Source organism: Podarcis erhardii (genome assembly GCF_964252035.2).
Source record: "Podarcis erhardii genome assembly, chromosome: 2".
NCBI lineage: Eukaryota > Metazoa > Chordata > Lepidosauria > Squamata > Lacertidae > Podarcis > Podarcis erhardii.
Window position 1 is genome coordinate 109,558,804 of NC_138498.1, and position 19,958 is coordinate 109,578,761.

A 19,958-nucleotide genomic window follows, 5' to 3' on the forward strand; every position below is an offset into this window, starting at 1 on the left:
ACGATTTCTGTTCTCATCCTGAAGCAAAGTTCTTAACCTGAAGCACTGTTTCTGGGTTAGCGAAGTCTGTAACCTGAAGTGTATGTAACCCAAGGTACCACTGTACATAAAATAAAAGAATGAACAAACATTTTGAAATAGCCTTCCATAGTTCCAGTTACAGATAGGTAGCCGTGTTGGTCTGCCATGGTCAAAACAAAATAAAAAAATTCCTTCCAGTAGCACCTTAAGGACCAACTGAGTTAGTTCTAGGTATGAGCTTTCGTGTGCATGCACACTTCTTCAGAAGTGTGCATGCACACGAAAGCTCATACCTAGAACTAACTCAGTTGGTCCTTAAGGTGCTACTGGAAGGAATTTTTTTATTTTATTTTGAAATAGATTTGTCGTGCAAGCCTATGTATGACTACTCGGAAGTCAGCCCCGTTGAATTCAATGTGATTTAGTCTCTGGGATGTCTGTATAAGATGACAGCTGTAGGCTGCAATTCCAAACATGCTTACAAAGGCGCTTGGTGGGGTTTACCTCTGAGTAAACACGTGCAGGATTGCTGCTGCCCTTTGCACATTTACCTGGGCGTAAGCCCCACTGAATGCAGTTCGGCTTCTGTATAAGCATGCATTCAAACGGCACTAGTAGGATTGCTGAGGACTGTTCCTCCGCCTGTTCCCTTCCATCCTACACCTTCAACAGCACCTAACCAGACAGATACCTGTCAGGTGAAGCTTTCACCTGCACTTCATTTGTGTGCTGGGGTGGGGCGTGGCTTCGCTTGCTGAAATTATGTACATCAGTCAGCGTGCAACAGTAGTCACACTTGGAACGGCTTTGACTTGCCGTTCATGTAAACCAGGTGAGGGTAGCCAATGGGTTTCAAACCCTCCATGAGTTAGGAACTTCTGAATGCAAAGATGGTGGATTGAGCGGATAAGATCAATAGTGGGTCCAATGGTCAAGAAGGCGGCTTCTGCATGTGCTGTAGAACCGATGGGGCCGTCAGCCTGGGAAGGTAGCCCATCTAGAACAAGGATCAGCACCATTTTTCAGCCGTGGGCCGGCCCACTATTCCTCAGACCATGTGGTGGGCCGGACTATATTTTGGAAAAAATAATGAACGAATTCCTGTGCCGCACAAATAACTCAGAGACGCATTTTAAGTAAAAGTACACATTCTGCTCATGTAAAAACACCAGGCAGGCCCCACAAATAACCCAGAGATGCATTTTAAATAAAAGGACATATTCTACTCATGTAAAAACATGCTGATTCCCGGACCATCTGCGGGCTGGAGTGAGAAGGCTATTGGGCTACATCTGGCCCCCAGGCCTTAGGTTGCCTACCCCTCATCTAGGAGATGGAAAACTCTGAACCTAAACCTCCGCTGCCTTGTGGATATAATCCATAGCTGTCAACCGTCCCTTATTTGGCGGGAAACTCCCTTATCCCAGCGCTGTGTCCCGCTGCTGTCCCAGATTGATGATATCCCGTAAATTTCCCGGGTTTCAAAGGAAGCAGCTCCTCTCCCTCCCTCCCTGTCGGCCAGAGAGGAGGGAGGCTCCAACTGTGTTGCTTGGCTGCATTGCTCACCCAAAAAGGAGTCTAAGAACGACTGGGGAGTGGAGCATGAATTCCTTGTGCCGATCAAATTGGCCGCGTTGCCTGGGGACTCGCCTTTGCTCAGCGCTTCGCAGCGGAGAGGTGACAGTGGTTTTCCTTGCTGCATCCCCTTTGCCGGGTTGCTGCGCTGTGGGAACCAACGCTTGAGGCTTCGTTTGGCTTCTGGCTGGGCTTTCTGCCTTTGGCTCGGAGTGGTTCAGAAGTCGAACATACCTGTGCTCTGAAAATCCCTTATTTTGGCTGTTGATCCCTTATTTTCGAGGCTGCTGGTCCCTTATTTTCAAATCTGTAAGTTGACAGCTATGAGATAATCATTTGTGAACCCCAAGGAAAAATTAATACCTGCTGGCTTGTGGGACATCTTCGGGAGAATAAATGGCTAAGGAGTAAACCCTACTCAGATCAGGAGGGGAGTCCCTAAAAGGGTCAGGTGTTGCCTTCTACGCCTCCTTCTGGCAACTCTTGCAGCCAAACATATTTCTTTCCTTTCCTTTGAACCACATCAGCAAGGCTAAGAGTGGGGTCTTGTTATCTGGGCATCCCAGGACCTCCATATATAATGCCCAGGCTTGCACCCCAGGGAGGTCACTTCAGTGATGCAAATGCAGAAAAAGCAACAGTTAATGAGACAGCTTTTGAATGCATAGGAGAAAGGTTAGTGAGATAAGGTGGTAACTTGAGGCCATTTAAGAAAGCGAGGCTGCCATGCCTGTGAGAGCGCTGTTATGAAAGGCCACATCTCCTGTGCTAGACATAATTTTAATACTATCTCTCCCCAGGCCAAGGAATCCCAGGACTTAAAGTTTTGTAAGGAGAGCTGGAGGGAAACGGGTGGCGCTGTGCGTTAAACCACAGAGCCTAGGACTTGCCGATCAGAAGGTCGGCGGTTCGAATCCCCGCAACAGGGTGAGCTCCCGTTGCTCGGTCCCTGCTCCTGCCAACCTAGCAGTTCAAAAGCATGTCAAAGTGCAAGTAGATAAATAGGTACCTCCTCTGGCGGGAAGGTAAAGGGCGTTTCCGTGCGCTGCTCTGGTTCGCCAGAAGCGGCTTAGTCATGCTGGCCACATGACCTGGAAGCTGTATGCTGGCTCCCTCGGCCAATAAAACGAGATGAGCGCTGCAACCCCAGAGTCGGCCACGACTGGACCCTTTACCTTTAGTTCTCTCATAAGTCAACAACCACACCATGTCTCAGGGACTATCTGAGGGGAGAAGAGACACCAGAGGTCATGGGTTCAAATCCCTGGCAAACCCTGTTGAGGGTAGAAGGGGCAGCTTCATCTTAGAAAACTGGAGTTTGGTATGGACGGCAAGAAGATCAAACCTCTCCATTCTGAAGGAAATCAGCCCTGAGTGCTCACTGGAAGGACAGATCCTGAAGCTGAGGCTCCAATACTTTGGCCACCTCATGAGAAGAGAAGACTCCCTGGAAAAGACCCTGATGCTGGGAAAGATGGAGGGCCCAAGGAGAAGGGGACGAGAGAGGACCAGATGTTTGGACAGTGTTCTCCAAGCTACCAGCATGAGTTTGACCAAACTGTGGGAGGCAGTGGAAGACAGAAGTGCCTGGCGTGCTCTGGTCCAGGGGGTCACGAAGAGTCGGACACGACTAAACGACTAAACAACAACAAATCTTGCAAATCTTGCACTGGACTCCGCCTGACTTTGGCAGCGGTCTGCATAACAAAGTGATCTTTAATGAAATTGCCTCAAGGGCCACCAGGTGGCAGCAGACACAAAGGAACGTAAATTTGAGGTGGAAAAGGCTGAGTTTTAAACTTCATGCAAGTTGTGATGGATGGAGAGATATTCATGCCATTTTTGTACTGAGATTCCTGCATTGCAAGAGGTTGAAACAAATGACTCTTGGGGTTCTATGATTCTATTATTCCCCTCGCATCATCCTTCTGCCAACACGCCCCCCCCCCTTTGTGTGGAATTCTTCTTCCAATCTGTACCTGCTGCAACACACGATCATTTAGAAAGAAAGTACTTTAAAAATAAAAATCCTGTTTCTGCATTAGGGTGCAAATCCATGCAGACTTAATCAATCCATTAAAATTCTTTTGATCAGCCAAGTAAGATTTATTTAACAGGATGACTGCCCTAACGTGGGCTGATTTGTCTGTGTGCGACTACACTTTGATTCTTGATCATCTGCATTGCTGACGTGTTTAAATTAGCAGAACTTTAAAAGAACCTGTTCAGTTTTACATTTTGACAAATGCACAAGGCAAAACACTCTTGAGCAGGCTGGTTTAAACGACATTCCTTTGACACCTTAATCACGCTCCTTCGATAGCTCAGCTGGTAGAGCGGAGGACTGTAGAATACTTCAGAAAAAGTCATCCTTAGGTCGCTGGTTCGATTCCGGCTCGAAGGACAAAGTGTTTTGCGAAAAGGCCGAAGGTCGGCATTTCCAGTGAGGGTTGAAAGAGATAGCTGCTGCCAGACAGTGTGGACAACGCTGAGCTGGGCGGACCAAGGTCCGGTATATAAGGTTGTATTTTTCCTAATCACTTCGGGACAAGATTCTAGTCCACGGTGATCGACACTTTTCCTCGAATTCTGTGCCTAGTTTTTCAGTAAGATCGCTGTGGCTTCTCCAATGTGCGCTAGCAAGAAAAATCCGGCATTTTCGGGTCCATGTGCTCAAAGCAGATGAGCAGAGCGTCAAAAAAACTAAAAGCAGAAGTGGGATGTGTAACTTAAAAAAGTAGTAGCCAATGGGGCGTCCCAAGTCAGCAGACCAACCAATAGCGTTCGCTGCTTCCGTAGGAGTTTGCACCCAATAGCGTGGCCTCCTTACAATTTCAACGAGCCAATCGCAGAGCTCAGTTCCAGTTCTGTGCTTAAGCATTTCCCCAGAAGTTCTATTCCTACCTCTGTGCTGTTTTTACGTAAGGAAACTCCAGGTGCAGCCTAATAACAGACCATCTCCACTATTGTTGTGGTTACCCTTCTTGCCCGATCCTTTGCGTTCTGCAGACTCGGAAAGCTTGCCATGCTTTTGTGACCTTTTAGATGGTCCCCATAACGGTATTATTACCCGATCGTGGGTTTTGGAGTTGCAGTACAGTACTTTTTTTTTTTTTTTTTTTTTTTAAGGAAGACAAACAGCGCGATCCTGTGCATGCCTACTCTCGAGTAACACCCATTAGTTCAACGAGCATCTTCCCAAGTAAAGATAGGATTGCAGTCAAAGCTCACACGTGCAACCCAAGCCCACGATCAGAAAGCAGGGAAACAGATTTAAACTTCCATTTGCTGTCTGTCTGTCTAGTATTGCCCGAGAAACGCGTGAGATCTGACCCAGCGGAGCCTAACAGTTAAAGGTATTTCTGTATACCAGGTTCTCTGGTCGTAATGCCTTTATAAGAAAATGCATTCCAGTGGCGGGGCCTTTTTGCGGGGGGGGGGGGAAGACTTTTGATGCCCTCAGCCTCCAGTGCACTCTGATCACCTGTGAATTAAATTGAGAATGCATCTGGAATTTGGTGGGGCATTTATAATAGAAAAGGGAAAAAACAGAATGTCCTTCGAGCCGGAATCGAACCAGCGACCTAAGGATGACGGCTTTTCACATTCTACAGTCCTCCGCTCTACCAGCTGAGCTATCGAAGGAGCGCACACGTGGCTTTTAGTCACAGCAAATAAGCGCCTCCGCGATCGGTTTCGTTTCTTTGCTTTTCCGCCTTCCAAATTCCACATTTGTTGACTCAACAGAAAAGATGACGTTGAAGGCACGTTGCTAACGCTAAAGCAACGCATTCCAGCCACTGACCAATTTAGCATGGAGGGGGGAGGCAATCATATATATAATATATATATATTATAATATATATATATATAATATATATATGCTTAGAAAGTGGTGGCAATTTTGATATGTTTTAATATTTTAACTTTTGTAATGCTTTAAAGCATAGGTGGAAAATTTTCTGGATTTTTATGGTTTTATCTTTTTGCAAACATATATATATATATTGCTTTTTGCAGACAGATGGGAATTAAACCACACTCGTCGTCGTGCAGCTGGTCGATGCTATCCGTGTTGACTTGGAAGCTCCTCAGTGTTCAGAAGGGATTACTCTCAGATTAATGCGCGCAGGGTGGCGGTCCTGCTAATCGGACCGGGCGACGCGGCTGCAGGGCGTGAAGGACAGGCGCGGAAAGAGGCACAGGAACGTGTACAAATGGGCGCGCGTGTGCATATAGGTAGGCGCGCGTAACGTGTGAACCTGCTTTTGTGTGCGTGTGTGTACTCGTGCATATTTGCAGCTCAGCTTTCCAAGCAACACAGCTGCCCTACCCTGGTTCTGCCACACGGTGGCGGTAGGTCAGCGGCGAAGCTGGATCACGATATGCGGGTCCGATTCTGCCAGCGGTTCCACCTCTGACGCTTGGAATCTTGATACTTTCCTCTGCTGGCCCACTTCTATTTCTATTTCTATTTTGTTTTATTCCCACCAGCGAGATTTTCGTGGAGCCAGACTGGAGATCCCAGGGCTAGTGTGTGACGGCGCCTAAACTTTGGAACTCCCTATTGAGATCAAGCAGGCACCTTCGCTATACTTTTGGCACCTGATTCGAAACATTCCTGGGGAGACAAGTCTATGCAGATGCTTAGAAAGTGGTGGCAATTTTAATACGTTTTAATATTTTAACTTTTGTAATGCTTCACAGCATAGGTGGAAAAATTTCTGGATTTTTATGGTTTTATCTTTTTGCAAACAGCTACTAGGGCTTTTTAAACAGTCAAGTGGTGCATAACTTTTTATGAAATAAAATAAATAAAACAGGCTGTCAAGCTGATTTTGTCTTTTGTTATTGAGATTCTGGTTGCCTGCCCTAGGTGACTGGCAGGCTGTTTGGACAGGCCTGCTTTCAAGCAGGCAGGAGTTGCAACTGGGAAAGGATGGGAGCGGAAAAGAGGGGAAAAAGAGCAGCCCCCTCTCCTGAACTGTCACTGAAATGCACAGAGAAAGGAAACAAAACAATTTGCTGGAAGATCCAGCAGGAGCCATTCCAGGAAGTTTTGGTCTGAAGTTGCTGTCCATACTACCTCTTATTATCAGTGAAATCCTTGATTTTTGCAAATGTTCATATACTTTTACATTATATGCTTGTAATATGGGAGCAATCAGCACGACACAAAATGGAAATTACAAGCCTTTGCAGGTGCTAAGAGATTTAGAAGGGTAAATATTCACCTTAATACCCTTGTTACATTCAAACTTATTTTCTATAAACACCAACTTTGAATACCTATTCAGACATTCCAATGCTACAGTTCTATGATTTGGAGAGTATATGTCAATACATTAAGTGTAAATATGAATAGATCTAGATTTATTGTGACTGTAGATGGCAATTCTTCTTTTGTTTCATTGTCCCCTTGTGCATGTTTGTCTTTTCTTAAATAGATTTCCAGTGAAAAAAGTATATGAGAAAGGAGCTACCCACATAGCTCACCTCAACATGTAGCCACATGAGTGAGAAAGCTGCAGGTTTTATTCATGTTACATCACATTTCAAATGTCAGTGCCAATTATACAGATGCCTCTTCCACCTGAGGCGTATTTACTCAACAGGAGGATGGAGAATAGGTTAGCCAATGGCTCTTGTTAGCTATGTTAACTAGGTATGTAAGCTCCATATTCAAAGTATAATGGAGCTGTCAGGTTAAGATGTATGCTGCCTCTGGACCCATTATGCTGCCAATGAACAAGAGGGCAGCTGTAATAAATCACTATTGCATCCCGCTTCTGAACTGTCCAGGAGCAACTAGCCAGCCACTTTGGGACAGAACAATGAACTAGATGAATCTTTGGTCTGCTCATTCTCTGCCTGCTCCCCGCCAGACCTTTGTTACAGACTCTCGTGAAATGCTGAAGAATTGACACCGAGCGATTCTGTAAGATCAAAGGCACAAAAGACAGGCGCTGTTTGAAAAGGACCGGCTTTTATTTTGCTGTGGAAAATAAGTTTTTGCATCTTCAAACATTTCACCAATTGAAATTTGGACATTAAAAACAGCGTCTCTCTAGCAAACACCTTAAAGAGTTCAACCATCCCAAAATTTCACAAGCTTTTCCTTTCAGTTGGAATTTCAAAACGGACCGTTCCAGGAGTGGAAAGGGAGCTTGGGAGAGAAGGAGGGAACTGAAGATGCTGGCGGATTCTCCCCGACTGACCCAAAACGTTCTTCCGGGGCCAATGCCATCTCAGCTGATCTCAAGTCCCTTCACCTGAAGCACTCTCTGGGAATGGAAAGGGAGGTAGTAGCACTGTGAGCTAGGACATTCACACAAAACACGGACCACATGCCACAAGAAAGAGTTCAGGCCATAGATGGCTTGGATGGACAGAACTTGATCCAAAACAATGGGTTGGGTGGGAAGGACAGAGAAAGTCCTCAGTGTCAGGCCCTTGCGTTGGCATTAAAGGTAGAGTCAATTCCCTAAAAACAGTGTCCCATCCACTGGCTGACTCTTCAGAATTCTACAGGTGGGTGATAATACCAACTCCTGCCTGGACAGGAGGAAGAAGGGTAGATCCCATTCTAATTCAGGGGCCTTTGCTTGTGCCCCTAAAGACAGAAAGGGGAAGCATAGGGACAGAATATGTCCTCCTTCCCCCAACCCCAACCTCACTAACTGCCTTTCACTGGTCAAAGAGGTCATCTTTCAAGGTGCTTCCTTCCCTGCACTGGAGATCAGTTTGTGTCTAGGAATGTGAACCCCAAACTAAAGAGAGTCCTGGAGCTACTCCTCATTTTCATCTTGATGTCTCCCTGCCACCCCCAATTCAAGCAAATTTCAAAGAAGGGTGTAGGACCTACTGAGAGTGCAACTCGCCATCACTGCATGCTCTCTTTCACCCTCCTATGGTCTTGTCAGTGACTTTCCACAGGTACCCATTCAAGGGGAGAAGAGAAGGCCTTTGCCTTCAATGGAGAATCTCCCATTCATAAGTGAACACCCTTTCGAACGGAATATTTTTCCCAAAACCTCACCAATATGTATCCCCTCACAGAGGTTCCTCCTCTGAGAGAAACCCAAGATGGATCACCCTTTGAAAAAAGAAAATAATAATCTCATGATCAGGGTTTTCAACGGAAGAGACGTCTTTCTCTCACGATCCCAGTAGCAATACTGCTTTTTCAAGGAAGTACTAACGAAACATAATTAAATAGATGCAACAAGATCATTCAAATGCGGTTCCCCCGAGGCATCATCTCCTGTTCTTCCATCTGCACCAGCTAGGAAAACAAGAGATGCGGAAGGAAGGCGTTCCACACCCATTTTGCTGAACTTGGCCGCAGGAGAGAAATTCCTTACTGAAGTGGAATTCCAAAACAGAGACAAGGGGCCGTATTCAACTAAATTGTGGAACCACTGAAAGCCAGCAGAAGGATCCCAGCTAGCGCAATAGGACTTTCTCCCCTCTCCTCCCCACGCCCTTTCCATATCTGCTCCAGAGGGTTAGGAGAACCCACAACAGCACACAAGGATGGAGGAGGACAGGGGAGATCATTCTGTTGGACCAGAAGAAATAGTTGCACTGGCAGAACGATCTCCTTAGTGCTATGCTGAATACAACCTCGTATTTCTTTCTTCATTCACCATGGAGAGTTTGAATAGTTTTTTTTTTTTATAAAAAAAGACAAAAAGTAATACAGCATCCAAAGAAACAAACAAAATACTACCCTTTGGTGTGGTCTGAATTTTGGCCATATGAGGTCCGAAGCTCCTTCTCCATGCTTACTTTATCTAGTGGCTCTGGAGCAGCTCAGCAGCGCCTTCTAGAGGCAAGAATGGGGTAAGAAGCTTCTGCACCGCTGAATAAGGCTGGGCTCCTCCCATGGTGCGTTCTGCTGACTCGGGGATTCTACCACTGCCCCGTTGCTCCCACAGACCTGGTGGTGGATCAGTGCTAATGTGACAAAATGCTACTGAGGGATAAGCCACCTCTGTGGCGGGGCCGAATTTAGGGACCGCCCCTCCCCCCAAAACCCAAGGCGAATTAAGGCAGCCATTGGGGACAAGTTTCCTTACTCAACCTGGGAAGAGAACGTGGCACCACGCCACAATTAAACCAACCTCCCTTTAGATGTCATGAAGCTATTATATAATGGTGGCCACAAAACATAACTGAGAGCAAATAGGTGCTCAAGACGGTACCATTTCTGACTAAGTGGGGGTTTGAATGCTCCTTCACACACGTCACGGAAAAAGCTAGCCCAAGACCTTCTCCTGGACATGCTAGCCTTGCACATATAAGGGGAGTTTCATGTGGGTGAGTTTTCAAATTTAATCCCCCACCTGCCACCTGAAATGGTCCAGCCCGTCTGGATTTCAGTCGCCGTAGCTTACAGTAAGGACCAGCTGACAAGAACCTCCTTTGGCAACCAACCACATCTCCCCCCATGCCTATTACCCAGGTAAAAACAACTGGAGATTTAGACACTCGCCTCACCTGAGCAATCCTCACATCACCTTTATCAGTGCACGCACCTTACCTCCCATCGAACACAGTTCAAGAATGAGTTATTCAGGAGACCCAAGTAAAAATGGCCAATATGGTCAATAAAAGTGGTCCTTCTAAGGGACTCACTGAACGTCCAAAGGAGTTTCCTGTTTGCAATGCTAGCATTCAACTATGTCCAAATGAGAAAGGAACAGGCTGTCAAGAGGGGAGAAAAGGCTCTCATTGCCTCCCTATTGCTCAGGCCTGCACAAACTGCGACCCATCAGGCAGAATGCAACACACCAGCTATGCAAAGCGACCTACCAGCAATTTTTTTGCTTGCCTGCATACGTGGAACAGGGAAGTTATCAAGCCATGTTGTGTGCCTGTGGAGCCGCACCTGGCTTGATGGGCCACAAGCTGCGCAGGCCTCCGTGAGCTCAACAAAGCTGGGAAAACCTCAATGGGTTGCTGCTTTGGTTTAGCACGGGCTTTGACCTCAAAAACACACTGACTTGGAGAAGCCACCAAGGATCTAATGAGTGAACAGACCACCACGTCAAAAAAAAAAAAAAAAAAAAAAAAAGGAGAATAGGCACTGGAGGGTAGAACGGAGAGAGCACTCGGAACGCTCCACCTCACCCCCTCTTTGGGGCATCGGAATAACCCCTGCAACCCCGCCCCTCCTACCCCATAATTTTAAGTGCACAAAACCACCCTCATCCCTGGAATGCACTCGAATGCCACACAGGAAAAGAAAAATACAGAGTTTTGCCCCCGCCCCCCACTCCCAACTCCAAGCACCCCTTTGACAACAGGGTCCAACATGCTTAAGGGTCGTCAGCTGCTAACTCCAGCTAGGATCGTAGCCTGTCCAGTCCGAAGGAGGTGCTAAGTAAACGCGGCGGCCTCTGAAGAGGAAACTGACGATGCCCTGGTAGCCGGCACGGGGCACTCCGGACTTGAGGTCGTCCATGACCCCCAAGGCCTTGGCGAAGGCCTTGAAGGAGTCGCGAGTGGTGTACTGCACTCGGACAGTGCCCAGCTCCCGGCGCTGGTTACCCTGCAGCTCCTCGACCCGTAGCTCAGGGGCCCCGTAGACCTGGGCTAGGAATGAGCGCTGGTACTCATCCTTCTTGAGGTAAGAGAGGTCCATCTGGGTGAAAGGCACGAAGCGGTCGTTGAGCTTGATGAACTTCAGGTACTGGTCAAAGAACTGACCGTGGCTCACGCCCTTGCGGCCGAAAGTCATGGTGCGCGACACTTCGGGCCTGATGCACGAACGGCCCTGCCGTTGCTCAGGGTGTCGCATCCAATCATCCCAGAAGGCCTTGGGCCACTTGGGCTCCAGCTCGTCCCACAGGTCGGACAGCAGAAGCCAGCCCAGCCCGGGGAAAAAGTCCGTACGGTAGAGGAGCTCCGGGTGGTTGGCGTCCACCATCTGCTCCTTGCCGTTGTCGTTCCAGGCGGAGAGACACCAGAGGGTGGGGTCGGCTAGCAGGAGCGGGAAAGCGGCCTGGAAGTATTCAAAGAAGTCTGGAGCGACTTCCAGGTCGTCTTCCACCACAATGGCCGCCTGGTACTTGAAGTTCCGGAAAACCTGGCTCAGGGCCCAGCGATAGTGCCGGGCGATCTTGTAGTAGCCTTGGAACTTGCGGTGGTCGGTGGGCACAGGGATGTCGCTCAGGTTGGGCTGCTTGATGTGCATGATGGCGTCTCCATAGGAGGCGATGACCCTGGCGGTCTCCTCGTGTCCGCAGTCCTGGCTCACGATGATGGGGAAGCGCTCCTTGGAGGGGCGGTAATGCAGCAGCTTGTCGAGGCAGCGGCGGACCGTGCTGCGGTCACAGGCAATCACCAGCACTGGCAAGACGGCGTCTGGAGAGATTTGGCTGCGGCGGGGCAAGGGGGCAGCTGTCGAAGGCGGGGCGGAGGACGCAACCGAGAGGTGGAGCCTTTTGGCTTCAGCAGCCTTCCTCCTGTTCCAGAGAGCGCTGTAGCGGTAGATTTGATGCAGGAGGTCCTTCTGGCGCTCCAGCTCCACCTCTGCGTCCTGGGCCAGTCGGATGACCTCTTCGGTGAGGCGGCTGTGGTCAGAGGAGGACTGAGGCCGAGTCCACAGGAAGAAGAGGATCAGGGCGTTCCAGGCCACAAAAAGCACCACGCCCCAGAGAACCAGGTTGCTTTTCTTCAGCATCCTTCACAGGCGCAGGCCCCCACCCTGTCTTCTCGTGCTCGCTTTCCCCTCTGATGGGCGTCACAATACCACCATGGACCTGCACAACAAGTAGGGGGGAAATAAAAGGGTGTTAGGGGAGGCCACAACATGTTCCATCGGTTTTTCTCCTCCTTCCTTGCCCTCAGTGATGTGGGTTTTCCAAACACTATGCAAATTAGGATAATTTGCTTGGAGGCAAGTTCCGATACCTTAGAGAATGTACTAATTTATCACGTTTATTTTGCTTGCATTTTGCAAACAAAAGTTGTTTTTTTTTAAAAAAAAAAAAAAACACCCCATGTTAATTTTTCCCCACACACCACAAAATTTTGACCTGATATATTTGAGGGGATGAAAATCAAAGCCTTCCTTTATCATCGTCGTCATCATCATTTATTAAATTAATGTGGTTTAAATGTTGCATGATGGGGGGGGGGGGAGAGAGAATTACTGGGAGAGACTTACAGTTAATAGCATGCACTTTCCTTACACTGTTCAAATTTAAGCAAAAAAACCGAGGTGCTGAAAACTGTTGACACACTAATCCAATTTAGCAATCCAAAGGCTTGTGCATGATATGATGACTATCTCATTGCCAGAGATAATTACTTGAAAAACAACAATTACAACTATGAAAACTGCCAAGCTTGCATAATATTGCATTTGCAGTTGGCATCTATTCATTATTTTTTACCCCACATCACTGCTTGCCCCCCACCAACCCAGACTATTAAAAAGATGATACATGCAATGTTTAACACAGATCTCTGAATGGAAGGTGAAATTCTGCAGTAGGTAGGAGAGATTTAATGGGCCTGTGCTCTCAGTGCTTTCCAGATATTTCAGCAAGAGAAACATCAGAGGTATATTCAGTCTCGATTCATCATCTACCTTCAGCATCACTTTTACTCTGAAGTCCACTCCACCTTGCTCCCTTGCTCCATGTAGGCCCCACCATTCATATTAGCAGTATTAGATGAGGGCAATGGAAACAAAACAGTTATGCTAAACGAAAGCAACAGGCATGCATGCCTGAATGTTTGGGTTACTTGAAATACAGAACTGTTGCAAGGAAATAAACACAATGTCAGAGTCATTGTGGCAAGAAAAGATGGTCACGTCAAATCAAAGGCCTACACAATCTAGCTTGCTTGGACTGGCACTAATTGCCCCATAAATATCTATTTGATAAAGTCCAAGAGGGCTCCTATGACCAATCACTGAGAACCATCGTTTTGCAGAGAAAAGGAGTCAGCTGAGGGCATGGTCCTGCCCAGCACGGAGATTATACTGCTCACTGTAGACAAAGCAGCTGTACCAGCAAGTCCAGAAAACGTTACAAGCCCACATACATTTTTTTTTTAAAAACTATGTCAGTCATTTTGTAGATTAAGAAAGAATTTTGTTAAGTTCCCTGTCTGGGCATTTGGAGATGATTCTTCTGCCACAGGCAATCAGCTAAATGGGCATTTGCATGCCTGCAATTACAGTAGCTGGTCCACAGTACAGCATTCTTGAAAATAAGAAAACTTTAAAACAGGGCAAAGTCATACCCTCTAACATTTCTCCAATGAAAATAGGGACATTCTAAGGAAAAGCGGGACGTTCTGGGATCAAATCAGAGACTGGGACGGCTTCTCTAAATCAGGGACGTCCTTGGAAAATAGAGACACTTAGAGGATCTGAGCAAAGTATCTGAATTTATAGCAGGAAAACCACAAAGAATACAAATGCTCCATGTAGCAGCTTTGGGACAATCATTGCTTCTTGCTAGTCTTGTCCCCAGTTGGGTAGAAGAATCTCTGCAGGAGACTGGAAGCGATCCCAACACCTGCCCTATAAACACCTTCCAGTTCCATTATTTTCTGAATTAAAGTGTGTTTAACAGACCAGGGTGGGGTGGAAAAATTGCTGCCTATTTTCAAAGCAGGAGTATTGGCTAACGGCAGCAGCTGCCACCCAAGGTTTCTTGGTTTTGTGCCCTACACAAACTCTTTTCCCGTTCTGTGTCCACCCAGAAGAGACCTGGAAACTTAAGGCACATTTCTAGTCATGCCTATGCAAAAGTAAGTCCTGCTGAACTCAGTGGGACTTATTCCCAGGTAAATGGAGTTAGGACAGCCTTAGCATCTAATGCAGGGGTGGGGAACTGAATCTGGCCAGCTTATCTCCCCCACCTGTGGTGGGCCAAGTTTGACAGGTGGGTAGTGCTGCCCACCTGTCAATCACCAGGCATCACGACACCAGATGACCACTTTTTTGCCTGCAAAACACTAATCAGCCAATTCTTCATAGAAAATGTGCCCCACACTCTGCCCCACAGGCTGAATTAGGCCCAACAGGCCAGTTTGGTCAAGTCACACCCTCCTGCCCTAAGGCAAAGCTGTCCAACAGGCTTAAACAATAAATTAAGGCCTTCCCATCTCCCCTCATTCCTTGCTGAAGGCCAACATTTATTTTTAAAGTCCTTGCATGCTGTGTTTCAGGGCAAGGCTATCCACAGGCTGCGTACAAAAGAGGAGTCAAGCTATACATTTTTTCAGCGTCCACATAAAACAATTCAATGACAAAATCAAAAATGCATATTGCCATTCACTGCTTGGGTTGGGCAGAAGAGAAACATACTTCTTTATACCCCCAGCCAGCCTTTCATCTCCACCAACCAGTAGAAGCGAACATAAACACTTCTTTTGACAGTTACAGATAGGTAGCCGTGTTGGTCTGCAATAGTCAAAACAAAACAAATTCCTTCCAGTAGCACCTTAAAGACCAACTAAGTCAGTTCTTGGTATGAGCTTTCGTGTGCATGCACACTTCTTCAAATACACTTCTTTTGACAATAGTTTTTTGGCAGAGGGAGATTAAAAGCTTGAGTGGGGGGGGGATTTCCTTTCCCCCCACTAGGCAACATCCCAAATGCTGGGGAAGAGCACATCAGTTATACCCCTGCTTAGACTGAACGATTCACTTTGCTGAGCAATTGTGCTGCACAACACGTGCCGACTGGCCTGCTGTGTGTTTTTGGGGCTGTGGCCTTGAAATCTCGTGCCCCTTCTCCATTCAGTCCCCATTTTCCTTTGCTCAGCACAGTCCATTTTCACCACGCTTCTCCCTCCAGAAAACCTCAAGGACTTGAGTTCAGAACAAAGAAAGTAACATGAGCTTGTTGCACACAAGACAATTTTGTAGCACTTCCATTTGCATAATTTATTTGGAAAGCAGAATCTGATCTTTTGGGAGAACAAAGCACGGACAGCTCTCCTTTCAGGGCAAAGAAAGAGCACAATTAATTTCTTGAGGAAACCACAAAACTGAATGGAGACTACGCAAGCACGGCACGGACTGGCACAAAGCCCAACCCAGCACTGCAGAGCCATGACTCGAGTATCCAGCAGCAGTTTGCTACAGACCAGGGTGAATCAAAGCCAGGTCTGTCTTTCTTTGGCTGCAGGTATTGCCACCGCAGTAAGGAAGGAAAGAGGAAATATTTGAGACGGCTTTCTAACAGTGAGTGGCAGCCTTTATTTAAAATGTAAGCTCTTGAGAGAAAACTAGAACATGCAAATTTATTTTATTAATCAACCAGTTAAGAAGTGGCTGATTATCAATCAGGATTCATTTTGTGGTAGGCGGTCCTATTATGATGCACACATTTGCTTCTTTGGGTCTTGGATAGCGAGACAAACGAACAGGGAGCCCCGAAATCACACACACCCTGTCCATTGGAATTCAGCTTAGACTCCCTGCTAGGCTGCAATTGCAAAAGCCTTAAGGAGGCTGCAATCTGAACTCTGATCCAAGTGAAACACTTTCCACTGGACCCAAGTCCTAAGCAGATGACCAACTTACGTACACACCTAAGGGTGCACAGTTCTATATGGAGGGGCTTGAGTGCTGCTAGACTCAGGACAGCCAAAATGGTGACTTCCAGATGTTGTTGAACCACAACTCCCATTGCCCTTGAGCATTGGCTTTGCCAACTGGGGCTGGTGGGGATTAAAATCCAAGAACATTTGAAGGGACCCTTGTTGGCTACCTTGGTACTTCACTATTCCACAATGAACCAGTGCTGCCATACCCAGCAATGAACCTAGTCATTGAAACTAGCACACTCAGAATGAGAAGGAAAGCAAGGCCCTGCCTAACCAAGACCCCTCCTGTAGTAAAGTTATATCCACAAGTTCCTCTGCGAGCAACCAAGGTTCAGATCAGCCTCTCTCAATGACAGTAGGAATTTTGGATACAGCCAGTAGTCATCTTAAGCACTACCTTGGTAAGTAGAAAGATGGGGATATAAATGAATAAATTATTCTAATAATGCAACGCATTTCATGAGTGGGTGTGTGCAGAGGTAATGTGAAAAAGGAACTAAAGCTTATGAAAGAAGTGTTTTGAGATCAGCTGCAGCAGTAAGAGCTTCAGAGTAGTAAGTAAAGCTAGTTTGTTCTACGTGTCAAGTCTCCAGTGGCATCAAGTTCAAGAGTTCGTAGCAGTAACTTATCAAGGGCTTAAAAGCATCCCTGCTCATAATTTGCTTGTCGTGTGATAGAGGAACAGCAGCCATAAACCTAGTTATGGGAAAACGGAAAATACTGGCAAAAACCACACAGCATAACAAAGTTGATAGCATATATTACTTATGAAGCTGTAGGTTCCATGAATGTGAGGTTGCAGATAGTGACTTTGTGAGAGGCATGCAAGTATGGTTCAATAGGCTTTCATCTAAACCTTCACACTTCATGCTATGGGTCTGTGGTGTGAGTGACCTGCAAATCCCCCCTGATTTAACCCCCCACAACTCTGCAGCTGACCCCCATAACTACTTGTCCCCTTAAACACTAATCCTCAATCCTCTAATCTTCTTGACTCCCTTTGGCCCCTGCTGCTTAGCAGCTGCATGGGCAACCTTCTTAATCCCCACTCAGTATGAGAACCAGACATATAAATTTAACATTGCAGGGTTGGATATGGACTTTGCAGCCAGGCTTGTGCAAAACCTGGCTATTCTGAGGCCCTGGAATCCCACTTAATAGCCAGACTACTCTGAGGGAACCTCAGCTTCTCACAGGAGACGACAATCAATATTGACTGGCTTGCCCATATATAATTTGACTCCTGAAACAAACAAAAAAAAGCCCTGTGGCGGCCTGCAGCTTGTGTGGTATACAGAAAAAAAGGAGAGGCAATTGGTTGGCGTCCCAGAGATCAAGGAAGGCACGCATAAGTTACATTTAGGTGCTTGTCTGATGTCCCTGCTCAGCAGAGCTCTCAAGATGTTTCCTTCAACATCTGTTTAAGTCAGTCAGATTCCTAAAAAGCCACTTCCGGCCTGCCCAGGAGGTGGGGTTGCAGGCTTCACGCCCACCCCACGTGAGCGGGGGCTGCTTTCAGCCCCCGAGAGAGCAGGGGAATCCCGGCCGCGTCATCCACCCAGCCAGCCAATTGGGTGGCTGGGGGGGGGCGTGGCCCTGCCCTATTTAGGGCCGGCACAGTCGGGGCTCGCCCTCCATTGGTAAGAAGGGGTTAAGAGGATGTGGGGGGGGAACGCCATCACCTCCCCCCAGTGAACGAAGGGTGGTCCGATAAAGGACTCCGGGGGGCGTGGCCCTGTCCGAAGCCTATGGAGGTGTGGGCCAAAGGCACGCCCCCGAGCGGTGACCCGGGGGAGCTCCTAGTTGACGTGCCTCAGCAGGAGACTCCCCCTCTATGGTGTTAACCCTTCCCGTGTCTCCAGCAAATGGGCTGGAGCCAGATAGTCGATAGGACCAATGCCTAAGCCAATGCCTCTCATTCCTGAATTCAATAAAGTTGTGGCCTAATTCGCCCATTTAACCTTAAATTATGGTCTCTTGCGTCTTTATTTATCCAGGCAGGGGTTAGAAAGACCACAGTCAGGATAGCAAGCACCCAGGAGGTACAATAAAGAATTAAAGCTGCCAGAGGACCTGGGATGATGATATTAAGGAAAGGTTCCACAGTTTTCACGGGTAAGATTTTTTTTAAAAAGCAGATCCAGTATTTGAAGGAGACAAGCAAGGCAGAAGCACCAGTGGATCTACACCCAGCAACACAGATCTCTCACTCCCCTTTCTCCCCTCCAATAGTCACTGCCTTCTTCCAAATGTTTGGCAGCAGAAAGGAAAAGCACAGAAGCTGTGGCCCTTGGAACCCAGACACAACATGTTAACTATCCAAGAAGACTGCAGAGGAATATAGAGGGTTTTACTGGATCAGATCCAAGATACATGAAGCAGGCTAGTCCACCCACAGATTGAAGCAGCTTAGCATCAGTTTCTTGTCTGTGTTCTGGAGAAAACTGGATGGCCTGAACAAGTGGTTTGCCTATTGATGACACCACATCCCCAGATGGCTTCAGCCAGTGGCACCAAATACAACAGAAGACAATACTGATCCCTGTGGAATCTCACAGGAGTAACAATCCCCTAGCCCTGCCTTCTCAATTCTACCCTCCACATAAGAGCAAAACTGCCACAATATGGTGTCTCCAATCACCAACCCACAAAGGGAATCTGGAAAGATAATTTCTCTATGAAACATGGTCACACTCCTCCATACTTCTCTTGGGGGAAGTCATCAGCCAAAGCAACCATGGTCGTTTCCTTTACTGCAACAGTGGGTGCTAAAATCAGACTGCTAAGGATGGAGGGGGGGGGGAATAGCTTCACCTAAGAGAACCTGGAGTGACAGATGCTGAAAACAACCAGTAAGTACTTAAGGTCATCAGGGTCCTTCAGAGGTTTAAGGAGGGGCAATGATTGTGCAACCACTGGTGCCCCATACTCTCCTATAACGTTGCCCCTTTCCTCAATTAAAATCAATTGAAATTCACCCAAATAGCAGCAACTCACTAAAGCTAAGGTGATTTCATGAACAGACTCCAAAGTAAGTGGCAGCGGAATGGAGGCAAGTGATTCAAGTGCAAACATGCTTGGCAAAATTGGTGATAGTGGGCTGCAGATGTCGCCATGCAAAGATTGCAACAGCAGTCTAACCACTTGGTGTAGCTCCATAGGGCAACATGACAAATAGGCTTCTTTGTTACCAACTCTGCCTACTCTTTCTAAACCACATTCAGGCTTATCCACACTTACCTTTCTTCTGCTCTTTCCAGGCAAAGTCACACTTTAAAGCTCTGTGTCCAAGCCGCCCTCCCCCGTTTTTTTTGCTTCAGCGCTTTCACAATGAAAATCCACACTTTAAAGCTTTATTGAAGTAAACAGCAATCCACAGAAAACCCGAACTGATACTAGCTTCGATTGAGTGCTAAAGTATGGCTTTTTATGGGGAAAGCTCCAGGGCAAAAAATTAAAAAATGCTTGTACAGTGGTACCTCGGGTTACATACGTTTCAGGTTACATACGCTTCAGGTTACAGACTCCGCTAATCTGAAGAAGTGTGCATGCACACGAAAGCTCATACCAAGAACTGACTTAGTTGGTCTTTAAGGTGCTACTGGAAGGAATTTGTTTTGTCCAGAAATAGTGCTTCAGGTTAAGAACTTTGCTTCAGGATGAGAACAGAAATCATGCTCTGGCGGCGCGGCGGCAGCAGGAGGCCGCATTAGCTAAAGTGGTGCTTCAGGTTAAGAACAGTTTCAGGTTAAGTACGGACCTCCGGAACGAATTAAGTA

At 47.1% G+C, this 19,958-nt stretch overlaps 1 protein-coding gene across 8 annotated transcripts in view; it reads right to left on the reverse strand.

The window, feature by feature from the left end:
• Positions 1 to 7,563: 7,563 nt before the first annotated feature.
• The window catches only part of MGAT1 (alpha-1,3-mannosyl-glycoprotein 2-beta-N-acetylglucosaminyltransferase), a 47,057-nt gene continuing 34,662 nt past the window's right edge, over positions 7,564 to 19,958 (reverse strand). For all 8 annotated transcript variants that reach the window (XM_081853560.1, XM_081853556.1, XM_081853557.1 and 5 more), the window contains one exon: positions 7,564 to 12,365. In XM_081853560.1, coding sequence (XP_081709686.1) covers positions 10,937 to 12,286 — 1,350 coding nt within the window. In that variant the 5' untranslated portion in view covers positions 12,287 to 12,365 and the 3' untranslated portion in view covers positions 7,564 to 10,936. The remainder of the gene's footprint in view (positions 12,366 to 19,958) is intronic.